The sequence below is a fragment of the Brassica rapa genome, chromosome A07, assembly GCF_000309985.2.
Source record: "Brassica rapa cultivar Chiifu-401-42 chromosome A07, CAAS_Brap_v3.01, whole genome shotgun sequence".
Classification (NCBI taxonomy): domain Eukaryota; kingdom Viridiplantae; phylum Streptophyta; class Magnoliopsida; order Brassicales; family Brassicaceae; genus Brassica; species Brassica rapa.
The window spans coordinates 13871250-13890034 of record NC_024801.2 but is presented as its reverse complement, the minus strand read 5'-3'; the positions used below and the strand labels follow the sequence as shown (position 1 = coordinate 13890034).

The following is an 18785-nucleotide window of genomic DNA, read 5'->3' as shown; positions in this document are numbered from 1 at the left end:
GTTATACGGTATTTCATATTTTATTTGAACCAAAACAAATACTGTACATGAAAGTTTAAGATCCAATTTTGTTACTACTAGTCAAAGCTTATCCATTCCCCGTAATATAAAATTTTAACGATTTCATTCCTTCTGAGTGTAACTAACAAAATTGAAGATGCTCACTCTCTTTCCAAACTCGAACAACAACAAAAGTAGCATCGCAAAAGAAAACGACAAAACACATTTGAAACACCCACAAGTGTGTTGGATGGATGATTAAAGTGCTTATGCAAAGAAAAATTCATACTACAAGTTTATAAAGAGTCGATGAAGAAATGGTAGTGAGAACTTGCCTCACTATTGTCTCTTAATAAAAGTTGCTGCACTTCATTAATATTCGTTTCTCAAATCTCAGCTTTCAGAGAAACAGAAAGCAAAACGAGTTTTTGACACGTCTACTGTTTCGATTTTGGTCCAGACAAAACAAAAACAAACAGTACAGAAGTACACATTTTGGTCTAAAACTCAAGACACATTACATAAAAGTGCGAATGCTCTTCTCCAGAATCCACAGCACGCCTGCAAATAAAAGAAAGCATGTCTCATTTTCTGACTTTCAAACTCTTACCAAAATCCAAGTTTATATCTGACAAATGCACTAAAACACACTAACCTGAAACACAAGATCACTCTTCCATCTGATTTTCAGCGCCAGATTCCTTGACATCAAGAGAGAAAGCGTACTCTTGGTCACAGCCTAAGTAAGAGTCGCACATGAAGTAGAGTGTGTACGACTTCTCTCCTGCTTCACTCGGTACTTGGAAATCCAGCTTCACCTTCGCTTTCTTCTGCAAGGATACACGCTTGATGGCCACCAACTGGTTCGTCTTGGTGTCCCCCACAACCAGCCACCACCCTTCTTCTTTGGTCTTGGGATACCTGGGTGCATCCACAGCTCCCACTTCCGTCCTCCCCTCCATGTCTCTCTCAAGCATCACCTGCAATGTCACCTCTTTCCCTGCGGTCACATCTTCGCTGCCCACAACCTCGTAAGTCAGGTCAATGTTTGGGAAGCGGTTGCAGAATCTGGCAATGTCTAAGAGCTCAGTGTCCTTCATCTTGAGAAGCTCTTGGCGTTCTTCATCCTCCATCTCCACAAGATCAAATACGGTTTCAATGTTATTCTCCTGGCATCTTTTTGCCAAGTCCTTTGTGAAGTGAGGGAGCTGCAAAAGCATCGAGTCACGCTCCCACATGCCCTGAGTCACCATCTGGCTTGCTTCCATTGCTAAAAGAGCAAGATTCAGCCAGCCATTGCTTGATATCACATCCACCATCGCCTGTAGAAGTCTGGTTGCTGATAGAAGGACCTCACGCTGATCCATTTCCAAGTTCGTGGTAATGCTTTGCCTCGAGAAATGAGCCTGAAGAAGAGCGTTTGCTTTGACATGAGGATCTGTGCAGTTTGGGTTTTCAAACGAGAACCTCTGGTGATTGATGAGCCTCCTAACTCTGTCCTCTTCGCCAGGCCTTATTGGGATCATGTCATACTCTGAAGCCGATGTTAAGATCTCAAGAAGTCCCTTCATCTTGGTTTTAGAAGACAGAAGAGAACTGAAGCGCTCGATGGTGGTGTAACTGATGTAATAGTAGGATGAAATCATCCCAAGGTTGAGAGCAGAGAGGTCCATCTCATCCTCTATCTCAATGCACTTACTGGCTTCAAGATCAGACAAGGTGTTCTCAACCAGCTCTGATAGGTGATCAGACAAATGTCTGTGGCTCACTCCTTGAAGATTGTAGTAGTTAGGATTCTGGGGAAGCCTCCTGTACATCAAAGTCCATGTAAGATAATCAACTGCATCTTGCTTGTTCTCTATAACCCCAGCAACCACTTCTGCGTTGAAATTATTATGCAAGAAATGCTGGAGATGACTTTCCACAGGGAAGGCTTCATAAAGAAACTTCTTGTAATACTCTTTACGAGGAGCATGGCAGAATATCACACACTTTCCAGCATTGTCAAGTAGAGGTCGGCTAGCACGCCCCATCATCTGAAGCAAATCAGAGACTGCATAATCTGAGTGTGAATTCTCCCTTCCATCGTAGTACTGCGTCCCCATCACCACCACCAGATGTGCAGTTAATGGAGTGCCCCAACACAATGAACTGCTCATCACACAAACCTGAATCCGTCCAGCTTCAAAGAGCTGTGTCACGATCTCCTGATCCTGACTGCATAAACCCTCGTGCAAGTACCCAATACCATGGCGCAGTGTCTCCTTCAATGTTTCCTCGCGGAGTTCATCAACAAAATCCTCAAGTTCTTCTAGTTTCCCTAACAGGAAATCAGGGCTCTGTGGGTTGTCAATGTGAGAGTAAGCCATCAGATCCACAGCAGTCAAACGGACATGTGTACGAGTTGGGACAAAAACTATAGCCGGCTTCTTGTTCTTGGCATGCTGGACTATGGCGGTGTAGGTTGGCTTGGTCATTGCCTGCATCCTGGCTTCAAAACTGGATATATCCACTCCTTGAATGTGGATCTCCAGTGGAACAGGACGGACTCCAGGAGGGAAATTGAATAGGCCGTGAGAACTGGCCCCAATCCACTCCCCAAGATCTTTCGCATTTGCAAGGGAAGTAGAAAGCGCAACAATCCTAATCTTATTATCACCCTGACTAGAAATATATCTCATTCTAGAGACTATCACCTCCAGCACTGTACCACCTTGACCTTCACCAATTAGATGAAGCTCGTCCACAATGAAAAGACTAACCTGTTGTACGTATTTTCTCTGTTTCCACCTGCGAGACAGAGCATCCCATTTCTCAGGAGTACTTATAATTATCTGACTTTTCTCCAGCAGCTTAAGATCCAACGCTGTCTCCCCGGTCAGCTCAACAACCCGTAAACCAAGAACCTTCCCAAACTTCCTCTCCCAGATGCGAAACTGCTCCTTAGCAATAGCCTCTTTCGGAGCAATATAGACAACACGCATTGTAGCATCAGGTCCACTTTGCCTTTTAGTATCATCTTCCTGCCTTAGGAGTACTTCTTGATGATTCTTCAATATAGCAAACTCAGCACATATAGTCTTCCCACTTCCCGTTGGAGCAGCAACCAACACATTATCGTTAGTGTTATACAAAACATTAAAGACTTGAGTCTGCACCGGATTGAAATGCTTGAAATCCTGATAGAGTCTCTCATAATTCGGATTCCTAAGCGCTGTGACAGGGAGGGGCTGCAAGTCCAGTAGCTCTGTAGGTGGCGGGTACTTTTCTGGAAGTATAAGGTGTCTAAAAGATACAGGCAACACAGTCTGCGACCCAAGCCACTTGTCTGAAACCACTCGGACAAAATACTGAGGTGGCAGCGGTTCAAAGATTGGGACAGTGAAGTTCAAGGTGTGATCCTCACTGATATACTGCTTCTTCAATAGAAAATACTCATGATGAAGGATCTTCTCACAATCATTGTCTTCCACAATGATCCAAAACGGCTCCACGTATTTATGAATTTTCTCGTCCCACTGGAAGTCTGGTGTTATTGTGAGCTCCACCCGCAGAACAGTTCGAGTAATAGGCTGAACTTGTGCTGCAAGAACCAATTTTGGGAACTGGTGGATGAACTTGTGAAGCGGTCTGCCCATCTTAGGACTACGAATAAGCTCTCCTAGCTCCTGTGACGACAGGTCATAGTACCTCTCCCACACCAAATCCTTCTTCTCCAACTTCATCAAAATCTCATTAGGAATTCCATGAAACTGACGGAGAGGTGTCTGGACACTCCACATCCTCTTCCCAACCATTTTAGACAAGTTCAGAGCTTTCTCAGCCAGTTGAGCCCATCCGCGCTTCAATACAATTTCATAGAGAGCTCGTACAAGACGTCCAGCGCTCTGAAAATGATATAAAAATGACACGTAAGCACCAGAGAACAGATACATAAATTTAATAATGTAACTAGGAGAGATGAGAGAAGAAAGCACAGAGAACAAGGAACACACCAGAGAACAGATACAGCAATTTAATAAGGTAACTAGGATAGATGGGAAACGAAAGCAGAGAGAACAAGAAACAAACCAGAGACCACAGCAATTTAATAATGTAACTAGGAGGGATGAGAGATAAAAGCAGAGAGAACAAGGAACAAACCAGAGAACAGACACAGCAATTTAATAATGTAGAGATGAGAGAACAAGCAACAAACCTGAGTTATATAAACCATGTCTGATGTCAAAGAAAGACCCTCAAGCTTTAGCTGTGAAATGTATGCCTGTAGCAAAACATTAATCTTTGCACTGGGCTCCTCCAGTGTTTCCTTGATCGGAATTGGGACACGATCCAGAAGTTTGGCCAGTTCCATCTTCTCATCTTGCCGAACAGTCACATACTTGAACTCCTCACTCAGTGAGAACAGACGATAAAGATCTATATCACCCATCGTTGGCTTCAAATGCTCATTGTACGTAGCTATGGTCCCATGACTTATATAGTAGTAGCTAGCAATCCTTCCCAAATCAGTAACTTGGAAATATCCACTTTTCCTGTCATACTTAACCAAGTTGTTTTTGTCCAAGATAGTAGCAGCTGAGTGTATCTGCAAAGAACAATGATTCAAGTAAACGTTAGACACAGATGGCCATAAATGCTATTTAAAAAAAAAAAAAAACTTTGGAGCAATGACATTAAATCTGTGATCAACATGAAAGAAACAAGGCATCCTACGGTTCATCATGGAGTGCTTGTAAGTTGTAACATACAATGAGAAAGCTACCGATACTAGGAACAACATTTACAGGAAAAGAGCAAACAAATGGCAACGTCATTATATCATCATATACACTTCCCACTAAAAATTCTCACAGAGACTCACAGAGAAATCTACAATACCAATTTCACAATCAACGTGATAAGCACAAGATATCCAAACAGTTCATCAAGGGCATATATAGTGGACAGAGGCAATGCTACCCATGTTAAGCTCAAGAGTTCATCAAGAATATTAAACATATGAAAAGCAATTTCAGGGATATGACATCAATTTATCAGATGCAAACTTCTTATTCAAATTCTCAGAAAATATGAAATGAATACTAAATTTGTAATCAACTTGAAGGATAAAAAGCAAGTAAAGTTGATAACAATAGCTCATCATGGAGCGCACATATTAGACAGTGGGAAAGCTTAAGTTAAGTCATTAAGCTAGCAAATAATTTTTTACAGTAGGAAAGCTTAAGTTAAGGCATTACGATAGCAAACTAATTTTTAACAGTAGATAGCTTAAGTTAAGGCATTACGATAGCAAATAATTTTTAACAGTGGAAAAGCTTAAGTTAAGGCATTACGATAGCAAGTAAATTTTTAACAGTAGATAACAACAGGTAAAAGCAGATGAAAGTACGTACCAGGTCAGCTCTTCTTTCCTCCAAGACTACGTCTTTTACAAGGGCATCCGGCGCTAAACCATACAGCGTTGGATTACGAACCATACGGATATAGAGATACGTATACCCAAGCCAGTGGCAAGCCTCTTTAGCATTCTGAACAGTTCCAAGAACAATTTCAGCATTAAGCTGATCAGCAAGTTTGGAAATGAACTGGCTCTCAATAGGTAGTTGCTCATTCATCAAAGACAGATAATACTGCAGCTCGCTGTAGCCAGTGATAATTATACCCTCTCCATATTCATCATACTGAGGTCTTCCAGCACGACCAAGCATCTGCATAACATCCAGGGGACTGAGTTCCATCCACGCCCCTTTCTCAGGATTATAGACCTGCGTTCCTTTGATTATGACAGTATGAGCAGGCAGATTCACACCCCATGCAAGAGTTGCTGTGGAAACCAAGACTTGCACATGCCCTTCACCAAAAAGGGCCTCAACTATCTCACGATCACCCCTTGTTAGCCCAGCATGATGAATAGCAAAACCGTAAGGCAGAAGTTTCCTCAGATCACCGTTCTTTATAAGTTCAATCTGACTCAGAAGAACTTCACGACTTGCACTGTCTTCTTTCAAGAATCTACTGAGTGTATCCTTCGCCATTGCGGTGTCCACTATTGCTTGCGCAGTTTTTGCTGTTTCCTTCCTCGAGTGAACAAAAATAAGAACCTGTTGCTTTCCAGCACCAGCCACTACTTTCTCATAACAAAGATCATTCATCAGCTGGAACCTCTGCAATGGTTTTCTCACACTGATTCCAATATACTGCTGACCAAGAGGCACCGGTCTGTAGCTGCGGTCGAATTTAAACAACCCTTTCTTAAGATCAACCCGCAAAAATAAGGCCACATCTTCGTAATTTGGCAGTGTGGCTGACAAACCCACCAAGCGAATATTCTCCTTCGTGGTTTCAATCTGCCTCAGAGTCCTAGCGACAATGCTTTCAAGCACAGGCCCTCGATTATCATGAAGAAGATGGATCTCGTCGATTATAAGAAGTCTCACAAGCTGGGTGTAAGTGCGATCACCAGACTTCCTTGTGATGATATCCCACTTCTCTGGTGTGGTGACAATTATCTGGGTCTCCTCAATTTCTTTCCCACTGAGGGACTGATCCCCACTGAGTTCCCTCACAGTGACTCCATAATCCTTCAGACGATTAGACAGGTTACTTACAACCTCAGCAACTAGGGCTTTCATGGGTGCGACATACACAATCTTGTACTTTCCATGGTTGAGTGTTCCATCTTCGTTCCTACTGGACTCAATTTGCTGCAGTATGGTGAGCATGGCAACATTGGTTTTCCCAGCACCAGTTGGAGCACAAAGAAGTATGTTATCTGCCTTAAATAGCGCTGTATCGTACACTTTGCTCTGAACCCTGTTCAGCTGTTGCATTCCCTTAAAAGCCGGCTGAGCCCAATCTGGCATCTCGGTGATCTTCACAAGCTTCTCACTGATATCAACCTTTTTAGAAACCCATGGCACATGAACTTCATCATATCCCTTGCCATGAGTTCTGTAGGAGCCAGCTGGAAGGTCACACTTCTTATTCGCCATCAGGAGACCACCTTGGTCAAAAGCCAAGCTCTCCAAGTCCAGCATCTGACGCTGACCCTTCAACCAACCACTCTCTAAATCTCTATCAGCAACATCTCTCCTGCCTCGACCTCCATCTCCAACAGTTTCGTCCCTCAGACGTCGGGCCTCTTCATTAATACTTTTCTGCAGGTTCTCCTCCCTCTCTTTCGCTGTTGCTCTTGTTGCATGCAACTGATCCACAATTGCTGCCAGTTCCAGACCCAACCCTCTCATCTCCTCTTCAATTCTGTTCCTCTCTTCCTGGTCCTCTGCCCTAGCCAATCGCGTACACCACACAATTTTAAAACGGTTCCGCAGCAGAAACTTAACGAGGCTGAACTTTTCAAACTGAAGATGCATAAGCAGCTTGTTCTCAACATCCCTATCATCCCCTTCAGCGAGTATCTTAAGCAGCTCTTCAGCTAGTACTTGGCACTGTTGCGGATCAATCTGCTGTTCATAAGCCTGAGATATCTTTCTCTGGAGCCAGTAAGCATCAATATCCTGAACGTTCAGACTGGTGCCCTCATTCGCATCTCCTGCATCCTCTTCATTTATCCCTGCATCCACTTGCATACCTCCAGTTTTCTGAGGTTCCTCATCCTCTTCATCATCTTCTTCCTGTACCATATCAGGATCACTCTCCTCGCCATCTTCCTCATTGTCCTCAAACTCAACAGCCACACCAACATCATCATCAAGCCCCTCATCTACATTTTCCTTACCACCACCGGAATCACCACCTTCTTGAAAGTCGGTGATCAATTTCCCAATGGAAACAAGCTGATCAAAAACCTGATGAATCTGATCAGGAATAGGGTTCAGCAGCTTCTGAATCTCCGCCTTCTTTTCAGAGTTCTTCACTGCGTCGTTCTTGAGAACAGCCAGGATCTCATCCGCAGCACCACTAACAATATTCAGAGGCAAACCACCCAGCTGCTGCTGAATCAGACTAAGCATAGCCTCATAAGCAGCCCTCGTCTCCTTAGTCTTGGGCTGATAAACCACGTCGTCAGTATCCGTGAGCACACTCTCTTCCCTGAGCCGGCGCCTCTTGCTCTGCCGAGCAGAAACAGAATCATCCGCAACAACATCACGCTCCTTCTTCTTCGACTTCTTAAGCTTATCCTCCAGCTCCTGAGGCTTCCCCTTAGCAACTCTATCTCCAAAAGACTTGGGATCAATCTTCCCCCACAGAGTCTCAGGCTCTCCCGTAGGCTCGTGTGTGTCGCGAGGACGATTCTCACTGGTTAGCACCAAGCTGGAGTTGGCTCTGTACTCATACTGCTTGAATCTAGCATGAGCTTCCGCACCGCCTCCCAAGTTCGCCATCGCTGGAAACCCTAGGATTCAGAATCAAACAGATAAACAATGTTAATAACACCACGAATCGGATCTAATCGAATTTAGAAACGCCGACGAGAACCGCCGAGCAGAGAGTGAGAAGGAAACTTACGGAAACAGCTCGAATCTTCTTCTCTGCAGAGAGTGAGTGAAGCTTCGTGTAGATTATTAGGGTTTCTCCCTTCTCGCGTTCTCTAACTAACTCCGACGGACGGATCTTATTTCACAGACTGCGAATCCTTAACTATCTATTATCGAACTAACCGCTCCCAAAACCCATACCCGGCCCATGTATTTAGGTCGGTTCCGGTTAGGTTTGCCTATAATATCTGAACAGATTTTAACTTGTTTACGAAATTGGATTTCTGAACCAAACCAGACCGGTTAAAACAAAGAGATTCGACAGTATATAAATCCAATAACTCTATTTTTTTTTCTATAATAAAGATTCAACTGCCTCCAGCTGACCTCTAGTTATAATTAAACAGTGCCGTCCCAAAAAATTCTGTGGCCTAAAGCATATTTAAAAATAGTGGTTAACTTTTGTTTAAAATTTTTTTTCTGTAAAAACGTATATTAATTTAGATCATCAATAAATATTAGGGAGTTATTTTATAAAAAGAAAGGATAAAATAACTTTTAAATAAAAACTATAAAACTGTCAAACTATATATGAAAGATGAAAATATATTGTGATAAACATCTAAATAATCGAATGAAAAAAAAAATATAGTAGCAAAAGCCAACTAACACAAAGAAGAAAAAACATTACTCAAAAGAAAACCACGCTAACCAACGAAAATGAGTAAAAAGATGTTGCATTAGACATTGAGCTATAATCATTTTATTGCAATGTGGCCTTAAAAACTGTGATTAATATGTGGCCTTAAGAACTGTGATTAATATGTGGCCTAAAGCACAAGCTTTAGCTGCCTTATGGCAGGGACGGCACTGTAATTAAATTTGCGATTTTGAAAATTATCAAATTTCAATTAATCAAACTCCAACTCTCATGGTCTCCTCTATGTATATACTCAGATCTCTTAGAAACACAAAGAGTTATAAGAACAACTTTTCTTATTAGCTTTAGAAACTACTCAAAACTAAAGCTCTCAATATGTTTCACTTAGATCATATGGAACACCTCTCCATTAGACCTATATTTATATGAAAGACAATTCCCTTTAACATGTGGGATATGGAAAACACAAACCTAACCTAAATAGAAACTTCCTTTTCCTATTTCTAGGTTTCCTTATTGTGTTTATCTTAACATATTAAACATCTAATAATATGTTAAGTTTCCACAAGCTTGGAATTATCCAACATTCACCCCCTTAATTCCAACTTGAATTAGGGAGATCAATTTCTTGAACTCCGATTAAGCTCCTCATTTGCTTGAACTTAATCATCAAGTAATCATCCTCCACCACACCATGGTGTGCGAATCCACCCATTGAATTCACATCTTTCTCAAGGTTAGACCGGATGCTCTCCTTGCTTCCGTACCGCTTCTTCTTAGAATCGGCCCAGTTCTTGTATAACCTTCTCATGACCTCTTCACTTAAGTTGCGATGAGTCTTGTGGCTGAAGCTCACTGCGATGATAACTCTGGTCACATCCGCCATCTTGCGTACATGAGCTCTGGGAAGGATGTCGGCCTTCTGCTCAACACCCAACTGTTTTATCTCTGGTTCATCTTCATCCTTTGAGAACCTTGACTTCATTGGTACGTGCGTTGTGTCGCACGCTTCCACCTTTGTGTCACACACTCCTCTGTGAGTCGTGTTACACACTCCTTCGTGAGTCGTGTTACACACTTCCATCTTTGTGTCACACAGGATTCCTTGAGCATACCTCTCTTGCTTTATTCTGATTCTGTCTGCTCCTTGAATCACCTCTATGCCAAGGTAGTACGTTAGCTTACCTAAATCTGACATCTCGAACTTCTTAGACATCTCCTCCTTGAATTGCCTAATCACCTTAAGCGAAGTTCCTGTCACAAATAGATCATCAACGTAGATGGCTATGATCAAGACGTCTCCTCCTTGAGTCTTGCAGTACACTGATGGTTCCTTCGTGCACTTCTCAAATCTCATCTCCTTGAGAACCTGATCGAGTTTTACACTCCATGCTCTGGGTGCCTGGCGTAACACATGCAACGTCTTGTGTAACACACAAACTCGATCCTCTTCTCTTTTCTTCTCAGAACCAGTCGGTCTATCTACAAGCTCCCATATCTTGTTTCTTGTGATAGACTCCAACTCGTCTTCCATAGCTTCAACCCAATCTTCTTCACAAGATAGGTTGAACTCATCTGAGGCAATCTCTCCTCCTCTATCGGTGCATTCTAGATTGAACACATCTGAGGCAACCTCTCCTCCTCTATCGGTGCAACCTAGATTGAACATAGCTGAGGCACGCTCTCCTCCTCTATCGGTGTGAAATCTTTTGAACCGATAGAATGCCTCACCATTATCTGCTGGCGTTGGTGGTGCACTTATTCCACATAAATCTCCAAGCAATAATCCTAATGGCTTTGATGTACAAACCATGGCCTTAGTCGGGAATGAATCTCTGATTTGCTTCCCTGCGAAACATGTGTCACACACGTCTTCTTCGTGTGTTACACTCGGCATTCCTACAACCATCTCCTTCCTTACCATGTTGTTCATCACTCCATAACATATATGTCCTTGTCGAGCATGCCATCTCCATGTAGCATCGTCGTCCCTGACATGTAAACACTCCGGGTAGCTTATCTCCATAGGGGTCTTGTAGAGACGGTTTGGAGATCTTGTCACACGAACTAGCAACCTTTCATGCGAATCTGTGAGCGTTAAGTAGACATCTTTCATGTTAACCTCACATCCGTTCTCTGTTGCTTGCCCAAGACTTAATATATTGTGCTTCAGATCAGGTATGTAGTATATGTCCTTGAGTGCCTTCTTCTCTCCAGTCTTGCACACAAATGTAACCACACCCTTTCCTACAATGTCAACACACGATCCATCACCAAACTTCACCTTCCCTTTGGTGTTGAGATTCAAACTCGAAAAGAACTCCTTGTTCCCTGTCATGTGATTGCTCGCTCCATTATCCAAATACCAGACACTTGCATCGCCTTTGTTGATATCAAGATTCTTCGGAATCACCTTATCTTCGTTCAAAAACACCACCTCGTGTACATAGAGTGCATCGGCCTCTTCTGTCTCGTTTAGGTTGGTTTCTTGATCCTTCTCTGACTTCTCGGGACAGACAGTTGCGTAGTGACCAGGCTTGTCACATCTCCAACATATCAGCTTTGAGCGATTCTTTTCCGAGTTGTTATCTTCGGTGTGTGACGCACGGTTTTGGTTGTGTGACCTACCTCGACCTCTGCCTCTACCGTTCCTTCCTCTTCCTCTACCACGAGAATTCTCATAGCCCCTCTGACTATGCTCTTCATTGTTCGAAAACATTAGCTTCCCTTGGTCTTCTTTCTGAGTTTCTTCTCCTACACGCTCCTCGTACGCCTTAAGCCTTCCAACTATGTCTTCAAACCCCGTCGAGTTGAGATCTAGGACTTGCTCAAGTGATGCTACGATCTGGATATACTTGTGTCTTGGAAGACCCTTCAAGAACTTCTTGACCATCTTGGATTCTTCTATGTTTTCCCCCAAAGAGGTTGCTTTGGATGATAGGCCCGATATCTTCCCCGCGAAGTCATCGACCGTATCTGAATCATCCATCTTCAACCTGTCAAACTCCACCATCAACGTCTGAAGTCTCGCCTCCCTTACACGATCAGCTCCTAGGTGTCGCGACTTGATGGCGTTCCAGATCTCTTTTGATGCGGTTTGTTCTCCCACCTGGAGAATCAAAGTCTCTGGAACAGATTGAAACAAAAGAGCTATCGCAACATCGTTCTTCTTTTGATCATCTGAACCGGGTTCGATTGTGTCCCACACTTCATGAACACGTAGTAGAACCTTCATCCTCATCGACCAAACTGTGTAGTTTGTCGATGACAACATCGGACATTGGATGGATGTAGATCCAAAGTCCTTCGTGCGTGGAGCCCTAGTCACGTCAGCCATCTTGCCGTCGCGATCTCTTGTTCACAAGCACCAGGATCTTAAGCTACAACTTAAGCTTAGATCGAGTCTCCAACCTGAGGCTCTGATACCAATTCAGATCTCTTAGAAACACAAAGAGTTATAAGAACAACTTTTCTTATTAGCTTTAGAAACTACTCAAAACTAAAGCTCTCAATATGTTTCTCTTAGATCATATGGAACACCTCTCCATTAGACCTATATTTATATGAAAGACAATTCCCTTTAACATGTGGGATATGGAAAACACAAACCTAACCTAAATAGAAACTTCCTTTTCCTATTTCTAGGTTTCCTTATTGTGTTTATCTTAACATATTAAACATCTAATAATATGTTAAGTTTCCACAAGCTTGGAATTATCCAACATATACGTCTTCGAAGTCGACCCGACCACAGCTAGATTCTCTTTTTTTTTCTTGGTATCTTTCTAATATAATTGTGTCTTCTAGTTGATTTTATTAGTTGTTTTAAAATTAATGATATATCTTAAGAGTTAAACCGTTGGTTACTTGGTTTGAATAGTTATTTTCGAAACTATTTCTGATAATGTTAACAATTAAATTTGTATTATTGGACTACGTTTATGCATATATTTGGTCACTGAACTTGCCCGGCTTCTATGCCTCGACTCTTTTATCTTATTTACAAATAGAATCATCATCATCTCCAAATCAAGATAATAGAACACCTAGACCTCAAATGAGACACTTCATTCATATTTGTTTTTTTTTTAACAATCATTTGAGTTTGATTCAAGTGTTTCCACTAAAACATTGACGTGCATGGACTTTGACTATTTTTTCTCCTTATTGCTATTGCAATATATATACTACTCTTCATTTACCATAAACCATGAGATATCTATTAGAGAATCATATTGGAAGCAAGCATTCTCAATCATATATAATAGTTTCTCTGTTATTATTTATGGACTCGAAATTAATCAAACATGAGAGATTGTTAATTACTTGGTTTTATCAAATGAGTTCCATAACCGCATGTAGAGAGGAGATGTGTCGGACTTTAGAAGCTATAGTTACCTTCTTCTCATCCACGTCAATATAGAAGAAAAGGAGAATAATACATTTATATACAATGTAGCAACGTGTGATTTAGACCCTAAACTCCCCAACTCTTCTGCTCATCTTCTTCAATAGAGAAAAAGATGGCACATGAAGGACACATGGTCCACATTTTGTGTCAGATAAATATATTTGGAAGAAATGATCTGTGCATCGCATCATCTTCAGAGATTTGGGTTATAATCTGAAGAAAATCTCATCAAAGAAGTTGCAAAGATAAAACATTCATGATCGTAGTTGACTTGATTTGTCAATTTCTCTAGCTACATATATTTTGCGCTATTATTCTGGTTTTATCTCAATTTCATCTCATTTATTTACGGATGAGGTGTGTTATATAAACAACAAATTCTAGCTTTGTAGAAGAAAAAAATATGTATAGGACAATAATTTCACCACTATAAAAAAATCAAAAATCAAAAATCAAAAACAAATTTAAAATTATTAATTTTAGTTGAAATAAGATTTATTAAATTTTTGTTTACTTTTTAATATGATTTTTTAATTTTAATTGTCTTTGATAAAATATGGAAATTCAAAAAATTAGTATGCATCTATAGTTTCTTGAGATTTCAAAATCATTTATTAGTTATTAAGTTTTTTAAATGTAAAAATAATACAATATCCAATAATGAAGAAATATTTTCAAATTTATTAATGATTGATTAAAACAGATGAGAGTTAAAAACAGAGAAGAGTTCCATCTAGACAAAAGTCGATTATAAATTATTCTTTTGGTTTCAACAAAATAAAAACAAGAAAAAGGAAAGAGACTTTATACTACGGACGAAGGAAAGCTCAGGGACTTGACAACGACCATGTGCTCGGATAAAAAACAGAGGAGAGTTCAACACTTCATATGCCTAGCTTATATCATTATCTCTCTATATACATGCTGTATTTCCGTAACCTTTAATGGTGAATCAGATTCTTTGCAGTACAATCCCCTCATCACCTTCAATAGAGAAAAAAAATAACGAGAAGAATTACCAAGTTTAACAATTTATATTATTCATTCTAACGTGTATTCGGGGGTAATATAACTAACATGTTATCCTTGGGGTATCTCGTTGATTCTCTACATTGCCATTTAAAATCCTATGTATATTATATGAAACAAGATCGGTGGAAAGCAAGAGAGGAGGAAGCAATGACAGATTGAGAATAGGAATCTTGTCACATAGAGTTCCAAAAGGCCATGACAGATTAACGATTCCCACGTGGATTGTGGAGCTTCTTGAAATATCACAAGTCACTATATATTTTGGGTCACCACTCATAAGTACTACTGAAGGATTCTTGATATTAATTAGTGTAGTTTCGTTATTTGGGTAATATTGATAGATTATTTTAATTGTTTTTAAAATATAGTATATATTAGTTGTTGATCAATTCTTAGTTTCTTAGCAAATGCATGTTTTTAACTTAGTCAATAAAAAATAAACGTCAAATTAAAATCTACAATTTCCTTGAAACAATGCGTGGTTTTTGCAATCAATGGATGATCTAGAAGTTATTTTGTTCTAGGACAAACATAAAATTTATTAACAAATTATTGTATATACATAGGGAATTCATTAAAAATTTAAAGAAAATACATTGAAATTTTATAAATCATGGTGGGCAACTGCCCCACCCTTAATTTGTCCATGTAGCTTCGCCAAATTGTAATGATTTTTAAAGGTTTGTGGTGTATTTTTGGCGTTAATTTTCACACACAAAAATGGGAACAACATGTTTAACATTTAACCAAAACCAAAAATTGGATGGAAGATAAACTGTGAGTGGTGGGTCTCAGTGATCACTATATATTAAGTGTTCTAAAATACGCTATGCGCTCACTGTGCGGTGACCCAGCGCCTAGCGTATAACTGTATACGCGGACGCCTAAACGGGGCCTAAGCGGATATAATATATATTCATATATATAATTTATTGATGATTAATATGAAAATAAAAATAATATAAGGTTTTCAATACTGGAAATTTTGAAAGATCCTGCTTGGATCAGATTTGAATTTGTAGATGATCCAGCCATACCAAAATCCCTTGAATGATTTTCTGCAGTTTTTGGAAAAATAAATGTGTAGTAAGAAATAACTGATCGTATTTTGCAACTATTATAATTCATACTATAAAAAGTTCACTTAGCAAAGACTATTATAGCATTGAACACTGCTAATGAACTACATACCAACAAATAGACGAAAGTATTATAATATTTAAAACAAAACAAACATGTGCAAAGCAAAAAAAATAAAATGCAAACGTATAGACGACACCGTTTGTGCGCACTATTCGCCGTGTATACGTCTGTTTTCTAACAAACCGTATTATAAGCCGTATTTGATGATTTCGCTACGTTGCAAAGCCGCATAGCGTATAGTGACTGTATAGACGGCCGCATTGGACGTATTTTCGAACACGGAGCTGAGGTGCCTCTCTTTTCCAAGATGCCATCAGCATTAGGTAGTAGCTTTTTGCCTTTCTTTCTATGTCTCGTTATGTAAGTAACATAATAAAAGCCAAATAAATATAAACACACTTTTCATATTTTCAAAATACACCAAAAAGGTTATATACGTTTGGTTACAATGTATTCAATTAAGCTTATGCACGTAAAACGTAAGATATTTTACTTGCAAATTCCTGAATTATTGAAAAAGAACAGCACACAGATATATACATCAACATTACTTTAATTAAAATCAAAACTAATTAAACATTACACATTTTTCGTATTCTTGTTACTTTATCCCCAAATTTAATCAATATACTACCTCCCTCTCACCCAACCCAATAACATCAACACTACAAAGTCTATATGTAATTACCATTTACCAATCACCACGGCAAAAAAAAAAAAATACAATCATTTCAATATGCATATAAACACTCCTAATTAATTATCTCCAAAGTTCCATAATTAGCCTCCTCTGACACGTGGAGTTACCCCAGTAACACCTCCATTTCCTCCACCGCGACCGCCACCACCACCGCCTCTACTTACACCGTCCAAAATGGCTTCACCAACACCTTCACCTAGACCTTCCATCATACCACCAAGAAAATCAATCACAACCTGCGACGCTAACCTCGCCGCCGTTCCCAAAACCGCTGGAGACCTATCCCTCCCTTTGTGTCCGTTCTCACGAAGGCCGTTCACGGCGGCGTCCTTGGCGCATACGGCATGCAAGTGGTAATCACAAACGGTGCAACGGTAAACCCTCCCGACTCGCTTACCTCTCTTGCACTCTCCGCAGAGGAACCCGCCGGTGGTGTTGGCAGGGGAGGTAGATGGGAGGAGCTGTAGAGGGTGGCGATGGATAGAGGAAGAGGAGAGCGAAGGAGATAACATGGCGCAGCCAGGATGCATCTGGAAACTGCAAGCTTTGCATCTATAGGTGTAACCTTTAGGTGATCTTCCACACACGTCGCATTTTGATTTCATTATTCCTCCTTTAGCTGTTATACATCATTGGAAAAAAAACTATTCAGCAATATAATATCCTCGAAAGTATAACGTACTAACATGAGACATATCTATGTTTATTAGTATACGGTTATTGGAATACTTATATTAAAATTATAAGTTAAAATCCGCATGGTGTCGAGCAAAAACATTCACCGAAATAGATGTTTAGATGTTTAGCCCTTACGTTGTTCAGTTATATCTAATGACAAATATTAATACTATTAGCTAGTGATCAGTTCTAATTATTGTATTAAAGTTCAATTTTTAAGACTTAACAATCTCTTAGAAAGCTTTATTATCTGTTGCTCAACATGGCCAAATTTAATTCTTAATGTTGATGCCCACTTAACCGTATATTTATCGTGTATAAAGCAAAGCATTATTATTATTTGTAAAGCAACTAATATATAGTCTACAATAATCAGGATTTCTTTATAGTGGCATGCATCTAGTACTTGGTCTGAAAAACAAACAAAACGAATATAAGATTAGCATCAACACGGAAAAAATGCTGAAGAAAATAAAACCGACCAAGTCCAGCCATTTCCAAAATTACCTCTTGATTTTATTCAAAAAGTTCCGACAAATAAGAGCATCTGAAGAAGAGGGGACATGTAAAAGAAGCGTACCAGGCTTGGCAAAGAACAGAAGCTGATGCTGGTAATGAAAAGGATGCGACTTGAGTAGAGGAGGAGCCAAAGCACAAAACTCATGGAGCTGATAATCACACTCTTGGCACACGTACCTAATCCCAGCTCCTTCTTCTTTGCAACCTGCACACGTGTAGATATCTGGCAAATCAACTTTAACCAGCACGTGTTGCGGATGTCCGAAATGCACCATCTCTTCCCCTTGTATCAGTTGGGGAGATACCGGAAACTTAACTGACCGCGGTCGCCGCGGTTCTCTGTTAAGATCATTAGTATGTACCACGGGGCTTGCGTTTGAAGCAGAACGTCTCATAGCTACAGCTGCGGCAGCGACCGTGAATATATTATTTTCGGAACTGGAATTGATGACTATGGATTTGCTTCTGCTCATTCTTCTTTAATTTGGAAAATGAAAACTTTGAGTTGGTGGTGGAAGTTGTGGTTGATTAGGGTTTATGAGTTTGTTTTTGTTTGCGTGGTATGAAATTTGTAGAGTGGTGAAGTTTTATAAAATAAATTATTTTCTCAATTGGAGTGGTGGAGTTAAAGAGGTGGAGGTGAGAGTTTATTTATGGTGGCGAAAATATTGGAAACTGTTTTAATTACATTGACAGGTTCTTTGAGAAAGAGAGAGATAAGAGAAGTGTATGGTTTGCTTTTAGGGTTCTAGAAAGGAAAGAAGATGCTTCGTGGACTTATTTGTCACTAATTGGTTGTGCGTTTTACGTTAAGACTTAGGTGGCGATTGGTTTTCCCGCTACCACCCGCAAACGCAGCTTTTGCGGTCGGTAGCGGTTGTCGGCGGTTTGCAACAATCACTCAAATCGCCTTAAACCGCTTCAAACCGCTCCGAATCTCATAAATTCAAAAGCTGGCTCCAGCTAGCGTTTGCGGTTGCGGGCGGTTGCGGGAGGGTAAAATTTTTTTCTTTTTTTTTAAAACAATATATATACAAAGAAAAAATATTTAATAAAAAATTTAAAATTGAAATTATGAAAATATTAAAATATATCTATTTTATTTTAATTAATATTATAAAATTTTATAATAAAAACAATTTCAATAAATTTTCAAAAATTAAAATTATAACTTTCTAAATATAAATTTTATATTTATTA

At 40.0% G+C, this 18785-nt stretch overlaps 2 protein-coding genes across 2 annotated transcripts; both read right to left on the bottom strand.

The window, feature by feature from the left end:
• Positions 1-315: 315 nt before the first annotated feature.
• Positions 316-8706, bottom strand: LOC103829399 (DExH-box ATP-dependent RNA helicase DExH12). Its single transcript, XM_009105066.3, has 5 exons — positions 8473-8706; positions 5397-8359; positions 4199-4588; positions 656-3887; positions 316-561 (listed from the first exon to the last, which is right to left on the bottom strand). Exons 2-4 carry the CDS (start codon positions 8346-8348, stop codon positions 669-671), a joined length of 6561 nt encoding a protein of 2186 aa, XP_009103314.2. The 5' UTR covers positions 8349-8359; positions 8473-8706; the 3' UTR covers positions 316-561; positions 656-668.
• Positions 8707-12901: 4195 nt separating this feature from the next.
• On the bottom strand, positions 12902-18526 carry LOC103829398 (diacylglycerol kinase theta). The gene is made up of 2 exons (XM_009105065.3): positions 17647-18526; positions 12902-17007 (listed from the first exon to the last, which is right to left on the bottom strand). Exons 1-2 carry the CDS (start codon positions 18056-18058, stop codon positions 16469-16471), a joined length of 951 nt encoding a protein of 316 aa, XP_009103313.1. The 5' UTR covers positions 18059-18526; the 3' UTR covers positions 12902-16468.
• Positions 18527-18785: the final 259 nt, after the last annotated feature.

Coding starts and splice junctions, on each gene's coding strand:
- LOC103829399 (XM_009105066.3), bottom strand. CDS start 8,348: ATGGCGAACTTGGGAGGCGGTGCGGAAGCTCATGCTAGATTCAAGCAG. Junction 4,589..5,396: donor AGGAAAGAAGAGCTGACCTG/GTACGTACTTTC, acceptor TGTTCTTTGCAG/ATACACTCAGCTGCTACTAT. Junction 3,888..4,198: donor ACATGGTTTATATAACTCAG/GTTTGTTGCTTG, acceptor TATCATTTTCAG/AGCGCTGGACGTCTTGTACG.
- LOC103829398 (XM_009105065.3), bottom strand. CDS start 18,058: ATGAGCAGAAGCAAATCCATAGTCATCAATTCCAGTTCCGAAAATAAT. Junction 17,008..17,646: donor TCTGTTCTTTGCCAAGCCTG/GTACGCTTCTTT, acceptor GATGTATAACAG/CTAAAGGAGGAATAATGAAA.